This window comes from Calliphora vicina, chromosome 3 (assembly GCF_958450345.1).
Source record: "Calliphora vicina chromosome 3, idCalVici1.1, whole genome shotgun sequence".
NCBI lineage: Eukaryota > Metazoa > Arthropoda > Insecta > Diptera > Calliphoridae > Calliphora > Calliphora vicina.
Genome location: NC_088782.1, coordinates 76,501,563 through 76,510,846, shown reverse-complemented (window position 1 = coordinate 76,510,846; position 9,284 = coordinate 76,501,563). Strand labels below are relative to the sequence as shown.

The window sequence follows — 9,284 nt, the reverse complement described above, 5'->3', positions numbered from 1 at the left end:
CCAAACATACGTTTAGTTGTATAAAAAACAACAACAACGCCAAAAGAAACAAAACACAAAAACAAAATACGCAAAGCAATGAAACCAATACACATCCAAACATATGGTTTGTTGCTTTTTTGTCAAAGCATGCAATAAATTGTGTTTTTTTGATGAAATTTGCAGAGATTGTCTCGGATTTTTGCTCATATCTCCGTTATTTATGGACGGATTTTGCTGATTTTAAATAGCAAAATTCTCGAAAGCATGTCTGACAGAATTGTTGAAGATTTGGATCCCGGAGATATCTGGGGCCTGCAGAAAATTGATTTCAACAGACAGACGGACATGGCTTAATCGACTCCGCCATCTATAAGGATCCAGAATATATATACTTTATAGGGTCGGAAAATTATATTGTGGAAATTACAAACGAAATGACAAACTTATATATACCCTTCTCACGAAGGTGAAGGGTATAAAAAGTAAATTTTTTTCTTAAAATTAAAGTTGTCTTCAAAAATAAGCTTACAAACTATGCTTTTAAATCTTCTAATTTTTATAGTTAGTTTTCGACAGTGTGTCCATGCCTTGCAAAAGCATACCTTGTAATAATAATACACTAAATAATACGAACTAGCCTGTATCATATGCGTGGCACGTTTCTTCCCGCACGATGACATTATAATGATAAGAAAGCGATATCATAATCGATGAGTTTCAACTTCATGATACGTTTGGGACACTTTTTGGATAGTAATTGTTGGCAGGGTTGTATCACATTTACTTGTGCCGAGTATATTTGAGAAGGTTTTCGCTTCTCTCCTCATTAATGCCGATAGCTAATGTACATATGTATGTGTATTTTGAGAATAACTTTATAGACTATATTTTAGTGGGAAAAGAGGGAGAGATAATAAAATAACAATATTCCTATAGGTATTTATGCTTTCTGGGGTGTAATTTAAAACCTATGGATGTATGTATGTTTGTAAATATTACAAACATGTTTACATTACTTTGTATCTCAACGATTCTAATATTCTTATTTATGGTTCACACAGATACAAAACACAACACTCTCTGGTCTCAAATGTATAACTTATTGAATGATAATTTTCCTCTCATTATTGCGTCAGAATGAATTTTGTTTGTTTTTATTGTCTGTCAATTCGCCTTTTGTATATGTCTGTTGTGAGCAGCGTTGCCGCTTTGGTCCAATTGGACCAAAATTGTTAGTTTTAAGTTAACAAATTGACTTGGTAGTTTGGTTGGTTTGTTCCGTTTTTTGTCGCATTTTGGTAGGTTTTTTTAATATGTATTTTAAAGAACAAATTGACAAAAAACTTAATAAAAAAACTATGTTAATCCAAAATAATAAAATTATTTATAAAATATGAAGACAGAATTATCTTATAGTGCATTTACACCGAGGCGAAATCTAGTGGATTTTAATTGAAATCTTGTTCAAAATCTATACCGTTTACACCGCTGTTTTCTGACATTTAGCAAGATTTCATTTAATAACAAAAACAGCTGACTAACAAAACCCGCAGTAAATAAGTAAATTTTTAGTATTATAATTTATAAATTTAACTTTTATTCATATTTGCATCCATTGAAAATATTTATCAAACGCTAAAATTTTTCCGCACTTTTTATATTATTTTTTTATTTGTATCTGTCAAATTTTACTTGTACAGTGCTGTATTTTTTAGTCAGTTATGAAGAAATTCACGGTTGCATCACTTGGTACTGAGTAGATTTTAGGAGATTTCCCCAAAATCTAGTCACGAAGTAGATTTCATTTTGTATGGGAAATCTCGTCAAAATAACTAGATTTGGCTCGAAATCTCATATGTACTAGATTTCCCTTCGGTGTAAATGCACTATTAAATTTTTAGTTTAGTCAAGTAAATGTGTACGTATTTAATAGTGTTCAGTTCAAAAAATGCCAAAGGCCTTGCAATACTAAAACTTTTAACGTATTATACATTTAATTTACACATTTTAAATATTTAAAAATTATTGTATATTGTTAAAAGAAGTAATAAATAGTGAGCAAAAACATTTTTCTTTTATAATTTCAATAATTTATTTTCGTGAGTGATTTTCAGAAGTGGGCAGCTATGACCAATTATGTACCGATCGCCATGAAACTTATTTGTGTTGAATTTTGTGGGGATACCAACACTTTTAAGAGTTTTATGCTCCTTAAAATAAGTTTTAGAAATGGGCCTTATATGGGGCTTACGGTCAATTATAAAACGTTTCACAGACAATTTTTAGATGTGACATATTTATGATTGTAGTGTAATTAAATAATATTCATCCTGAGGATAATGCTATAGCAGCAATAATATAATTTTAATTAACTATTAATTTCGAAAGGAATCCAAATAGCATTTCACAAATATTTTAAATTTGGTAGGTTTTTGTAGGTTTTGGTAGTTTCTAATCTGAAATTTGGTAGGAAAAATATTTTATGAGTGGCAACGCTGGTTGTGAGAATTCACGTGTTAAAAAAATCCCCAACCTGTTATCTGTTTTGATTTCTCTTTTAGGGTTAGCAGTTTTTAATAGCGAGAATTGTTGAATTTTATGTAGATTTTGTCATGTACCCGGCATTGCTTATTGTGGTAGAAAAATTCAAAAGTACGCAACAATTTTTTGTACTATTTCTGCCGAAAAACAGCCATTTAAATTTCTTTTAAGGAAAAAAACGTCTTATAGTTTTAAAATAGACCCTTCCAAGCATAGAGAATTATACGTAGAGACGAGACACTCTGGGGGCTAATTCTCGCATTCGTATACGTACGAAAACATACTCGAATGTACGATTTTTTTACTTTTGGGATTCTCTTATTCGATAACGAATAAAACATATCGAAAATGTTAATGATGGCATTCGATAACGAGCAATCATTCGAATGCAACCTTGCGAGTTTTTTCTCGAAAGCAAGTTTGCTTTCGAAATAACGTTTTTGTGCAAAAAGTAAATTAGAAAGAACATGTAAGTAACAAATTTTTATTACAACTGACAAAAAAATATAAATTTAATTTTTTATGTCAAATATATCAAAAATAAATTATACTCAAAAAGAAATTCTTGGCAATTTTATGGCAAATCATACAGATTTGGCCAAGAACTTATTGCCAAATACTTCCCAAGGGAAAGCCCGGTCAAATCAACTTTGGGAACAACTCGCTTCTAAATTAAATGCTTCCGGCCCACCAGTAAAAGACGCTAAGGCTTGGCGCAAGGTAATGTAGAAATAAAAACATTTACCCCTTTCAGTAATTTATTTGTAAAATATGTCTTTATTTTAAGGTTTACGCTGATCAAAAACAAAATGTTAAGAAAAACATTCAATTTAATAAATCTTCTAAGAAAAGGACCGGTGGCGGGCCATTTGAAGAAAAAATTCTTTCTCAAGTAGAGGAACAGATAGTGGCTGCTGCAGGTTTAGAAGCCTCTGTTGATGGTTTAACAATTGTTAAAAGTTTTGGATTCCAAAGTAAAACCGTGGAAGATATTGTAAGTGCAACAACACAAGAAAACAGTCGTGATATTTCATGCACGTCATTATTCTCAGATGACGAAGAGATGCCAGAAAATATTTCGTCCTTAATAGAAAATGAAGACGTTGGTGAAAAAGAAAAAGCTGTGGCTAAAAATGCTCCACCAAAAATATATAAAAAGGAAAGAGAAACTAAAACCATTTTGTTAAAAAAAAATATGATGACCACCGAATTGTACCAGAAGGAGATGTTGAAAAGATTAGATAAAATTATAGAAATAGAAAATAAAAACCTTGAGTTAAAGGAAAAAGAGGTCGATATAAGTTCTCAACTACTCGATTTAAAAATTAAAATCTTTAAAATGAAGGAAAGAGGGCAAAATTTAAGCACACAAATAAAAGAAATGGAACTACAAATACGTAAAAAGGAGTTGGAAAAACTGAATATGGATATCTTAATGGATTAAAATATTTAATTCTTATATTATGTTCTTTTGATCTCAAAAATGTAGATAATACTTAAATTTTTTAAAGCATGAATTTTTTGTTTTTTTTAACACATATGTATTTTTTTGTTGGATTTAATTTAATAACAAAAATATAAAGAAATCGTTTAATTACTAAGAACATAAGCTTATTTTTATGCTATCTCTAATTTTTTTCCCACTTTGGTTATTTGTGTTTCTGTTCCCGTATCTATTTCAGGCATTTCCGTGTCCAATGGCGTTTGTTGTACGTCTTCGTAATTGGGCACTTTAAATTGTAAGCAAATATTGTGTAGAGCTGCACATACATTAGAGAACTGTGCAATTTTCTCGGCACTATAACGACTTCGTTTTTCGTGACATAAAATTTTCCACCGGGCCTTCAAAATTCCAATTGTCCTTTCGACAATACACCTTGCTTTGGAATGAATATCGTTAAACTTCGATTCCATTCAATTTTCTTGGGGATTTCGATAGGGTGTTAGCAACCAAGGTTCACATGGATATCCTGAATCTACATGTAGGTGATTCAGGACATCCATGTGAACCTTGGTTGCTAACACCCTATCGAAATCCCCAAGAAAATTCAATGGAATCGAAGTTTAACGATATTCATTCCAAAGCAAGGTGTATTGTATAATATTTATATGACATATTTACATATCTATAAAAATTTATTTTTTAAATTACTTACCTAAGAGCCAAAAATTTCTTAAATTATTATTATATTCTTGTTCGAGATGGATTCTTTCTTCTGATTCCTTCCAAACAAACGAATCATGAGCAGCTCCTCCATATTTAGAATTTATGGCTAAAATTGTATATTGATGGTCGCATATCTGGAAATATTTAGGTTACAAACATAAAAAGTAGCGTTATTAATGTCTACTTACTATCATTGAATTTAGACTATGAAAGCCTTTCCTGTTAAAAAACATATGCTCGTTGCGAGGTTTCTGCAATCCAAAATGGGTCCCATCAATACAGCCAATAACTGCCAAATAAATAAAAATTAATTTCTACACGTCCATGTTATTTTTACATACCACCTGGAATATTATATTTTGACATGAAGTTCTCTTTGCATTCGTCACTATTTCTGCAATTGAACTTTATAAATTTTGGACAAAGTTTTCGCTCCATTTCATCCACCACACGCTTTGTAATTTTACAGATGGAACTTTGACTAATGCCTATTAAAAAGTCATTCCCCACTGAATGTTGGAAACCTCCAGAAGCTAAAAGGGATAAGGTAGCAGCTAATTGTATTTTTGGTGGAACTGTGGTAGAAAGTTGCCCTTCAAATACTAATTCGTCAAGAAGAAAATTGAATGCTTCCTTCGATAGCCTAAATCGTTTTTTAAATCTATAAAAGAATTAGTAGTTTATATAGGTTTTTTTAATTTAAGATCACTTACTCATTATTTTGCAAACTTAAGGGGTCACTAGTATTCCGTATTTTTTTCCTAATAGCATTGATATTTTGATACTCATCAGAATCCGAGCTTGATGAATATAGGAAAAAAATTGGTTCCATATTTATATTTATCTTTATTTTGGTTTGTATTTTATTTTGGTTTAATTTTTTTGATTTTGAACAAACATATGACTTTTGTTTACATTTCGTTCAGTGTTGTAAAGCATACCACGAAAGTTTTTACAACACTGAAACAACAATTCGTTTCGTATCGAGTAACATCATTACAAAATTACGCACTATCGAAATTTACTTCGATTCGAATTTTATTTCCATCACGACTACGAGAATCACCCCCCTGATTTTCAAGCAAAAATACAACAAATCATATGTCTGCTACAAGAACAAAATATGTACATTAGCGGTATTCACTGTTAAGTGCGAATGGTCTAGCATCATTGCAAATGCAAAATTTTACCGTAATCCAATAACAAAATACACACAAAAACATTTACAATTTTGCATTGGCAATGATGCAATACCATTCGCACTTAATACTGAACTCCGCTATTGAATTACATGTATTTTGTTGTTGCAAGAGATAGGTTTTTGACAACAGATTAATAGTGCATTTACACCTACGCCATAAACATGTTATAAGTTGTTTATGGTGATACTCTAGTTTGAGAAACTTGCTTATCCATACAAAACAAAAACCGGTTTGTAACTAGCTTTTGAGATAAAATAGTTATAAACAACGAGTTTTTGCTAATGCAACTCTGTTTTTCAAAATTTTTCTGGCAACACTGGTAACATTTGACATTTGCTCAAAAATAAAAAAACAGTTTTCTTTAAAAAAAAGCCAAACTGTAAGAAAAAGGTTTAAAAAATTGATTAAAAAGTGTTTTTTATATAATACTAGATGCCCGGCCCGGCTTCGACCGGTAGCTATTTACTAATGTTAGTTCTTCAAGAAGTGAAAAGAAGACAATATATTAAAAATCAAAATTTTCGAATTTTTTTTCTTTACAAACCATCTCCTGAAAATTCGATTCGAATAAAAAAAAGTCAGCCAAATCGCTCCCGTTCTCGTTCTCACGTGATGTCATTATATACATGGACCATTTCATTTTTATATACATATGTATATAAATAGATGGACAACGAAAATGCAGGGTATGTTTATATGTACAGTAGCCCTATAAAGTCTACATACAGGAATTCAAATTAAATTTCTTTCGTTGAATGCTGTATTTGTAAGTTAAAAGTAGTGAAATATATTTGTTAAAAAAATAAATTCACACTAAAAAAAATTAAAACAACATCACTTAAGTCGGGTTTAGCAACATTTCCTATCATTTCCAAAATTTCACCGTTATTAAATTTTTTGATTCTGAGTCAAATAACGAAATTTTTTTTGGGTTTTTTTGGCTTTAATGTTTAAAATATTATGAAACTTAATAGTCCCGCCCACCCAAAAGTAGGCGTGACCGAGAATAAATTTTTCGTTATTTTACTCAGAATCAATAACTCTAATAACGGTGAACTTTTGGGCGTTATTTGAATTTTTTTTTTGCTAAAATCGACATAAGACATTTATTATTATATATCTCATACAAAAAAAACTGCTTTAAATTAAAGTAACATAATAATTTTTCCTGTATGTAGACTTTCTTGGGCTACTGTACATATATATGTACGAGCAGCAAGGTTTTTTCTTAACAACGTCCATATTTTTATTAAATTTCTTTATATTGAAGTCAGCTGTTTTATGACTTGTCAAAAATAAAACACTTAACTGTCTAAAATGCTGATGTAAACGGTATAGTTTATGAAAGTAGCTTATGATCATAAACTAGTTTGAAAATTACAAGTGTAAATGCACTATTAGGTTTTTGACAATTACGTCTCGTCTTTATGTTACTCTATGCTTCCAAGTTTAACCTATTAAAAACCCAAAATTTAGTTTTCCAAACTGTATATTATCAGTTATAAGTAGGTTGTTGCATTATTGGGTTCTAATCAGTGATGTTAATTTTTTTTTTTTAATGAAAAAAATTTAACACAATTTTTATTCCATCTCTTATCTCAATTCTCCACAACTCAAAAATTTAAAAAAAATTGTACTCAATTAAATTTTCTTTAAATTAAAATAATTTCAACATTTATTAAATTGAAAATTAAAAACAAATAATAATATTTAAACAAATTAAAATGTTCAATGTTACTGCCATGAATAAATTTTTAGCAACAAAGAATCAAATCAAAATTTTAAAATAAAAATATTATATATCAAAAACAACTTACATATTATACCCTCGATATGTACATATCAGCAGCATATTTAAAATAATATTTTTTTTTCAAAATTTTACAAAAATAGAATTAATTTAAGTTAAATTTAAATATTTTCGATCGAAAATCGAGACAAAATGAAAGTTAAATCTGTATCGATTTAATTTCGATTTGACTTGAAATCGAATTCGACTTCATTTTCCATTTTGTTCTAAGGAAATATAGATAATAAAGAGTGTGATAGAAAACGAAATTTGAATTTATTTCCGTTTTCAAATCCAGTAGTTGGTTAGCGATTTAAAAAAAATGCATTTCTGCTGAAATTTATTTGCATAAATTTTTATTAAAACATATGTATTTATTTAGAAATTTTCAGGGGAAAGCGCATGAACAGTCTACAAGAAAAAATGATCTTCAAATTTATAGAAACCCATCCTCAATTGGCCAAGGGTTTCAACTAAGGCGATAGAATCGAAATCGAGAAACTTTGGCAAATCCTTGCAGAAGAGTTCAAAGTAGTGGTTCACCATGAAAGAAACCAAAAGCAACGTTGCTGCCAACTGGATGGCCAAAGAAATCGATGTGAATATAAAATGTGGACCAATTTTATCTATTATCCACAAAGCTTTTTTATTAACGCGAAAACATTCTATAAAACTTAAAACATTTATTAGTGCAATATAATAATGGTAATAGTTATCTTTAACTTACACTTTTTCTGGCAAATCTAATGGGTTGGATGAGTCCCGCAACTTTTTTCTTTTAAAATTTTCATATATTCCTTTAATATAAAATTAATGAAATTAATATTAAAACAAATGTCATTTAAAAAAAGATTGTTTAAAAGCAAAACTTCAAAATGTTAAATAAAAAATTGTGGGTGTAATTACAACAAAAACGTTGAGTTGTTTTTTTTAAAGAGATGCATGAAATTGAAACAAATGTGAGAAATAAAATCGATACGATTTCCATCACACATAAAACGAATCGATTTGTATCACATACCTGATTAAAAGAAAAAAACACAACAAATCGAAATTACATTTATATTTAGAAATTACATTTATAATAAAAAAAAACAATTAATTAAATATTTTCCTATTACTATTTCGTCCCAATTAATTCATCCATTAAAACTTAAAGAATGTTGACAAGTCACTGCAGCATTTTACATGCGATTAATGTTCAAAATTTAAAAACGTTTTCAAAACTTAATGATGAATGTTTTATTTGTCATTGTTTATTTTGATATGACACAAATTTTCATTTAAATTAAATTTCAAGAATTATTAAATTTATTTAAAAAAAAAACTTCACAATATTTTCTTCATATTTAAAATTTTTTACAATTTTAAGTTTTTTATTTTATTTTGATTTTCTTTTATATAAAATTCTTTTATTCAAAAATATGCAAAGTTTTAAGTTTTATTTCATTTTAACTTTTTTTTTTTATAAATTTTCTTTAAATACGAAATATTTAAAATTTTACGTCTTTATTTTTTTTCCTTTTAAAATCAAATTGCATTTTTTCACAAATAATGCGTTTAAACTTTCACATTTTCTTATACCCTTCACCTTGGTGAGAAT

General features: G+C 28.8%; 1 protein-coding gene and 1 pseudogene across 1 annotated transcript; one reads left to right on the top strand and one right to left on the bottom strand.

The window, feature by feature from the left end:
- The first annotated feature begins 3,099 nt into the window (after positions 1 to 3,099).
- On the top strand, positions 3,100 to 3,967 carry LOC135955545 (uncharacterized). The gene is made up of 2 exons (XM_065505893.1): positions 3,100 to 3,243; positions 3,311 to 3,967. The coding sequence occupies exons 1-2, from the start codon at positions 3,100 to 3,102 to the stop codon at positions 3,965 to 3,967; spliced, it is 801 nt and encodes a 266-aa protein (XP_065361965.1).
- A 173-nt stretch (positions 3,968 to 4,140) lies between these two features.
- On the bottom strand, positions 4,141 to 5,522 carry LOC135955544 (putative nuclease HARBI1; annotated as a pseudogene).
- Positions 5,523 to 9,284: the final 3,762 nt, after the last annotated feature.

What these genes read in the sequence shown, in the direction of transcription:
- LOC135955545 (XM_065505893.1), top strand. Translation starts at nt 3,100, where the DNA reads ATGGCAAATCATACAGATTTGGCCAAGAACTTATTGCCAAATACTTCC. An exon ending in ACGCTAAGGCTTGGCGCAAG is followed by an intron (nt 3,244 to 3,310) that starts GTAATGTAGAAA and finishes CTTTATTTTAAG; the next exon opens with GTTTACGCTGATCAAAAACA.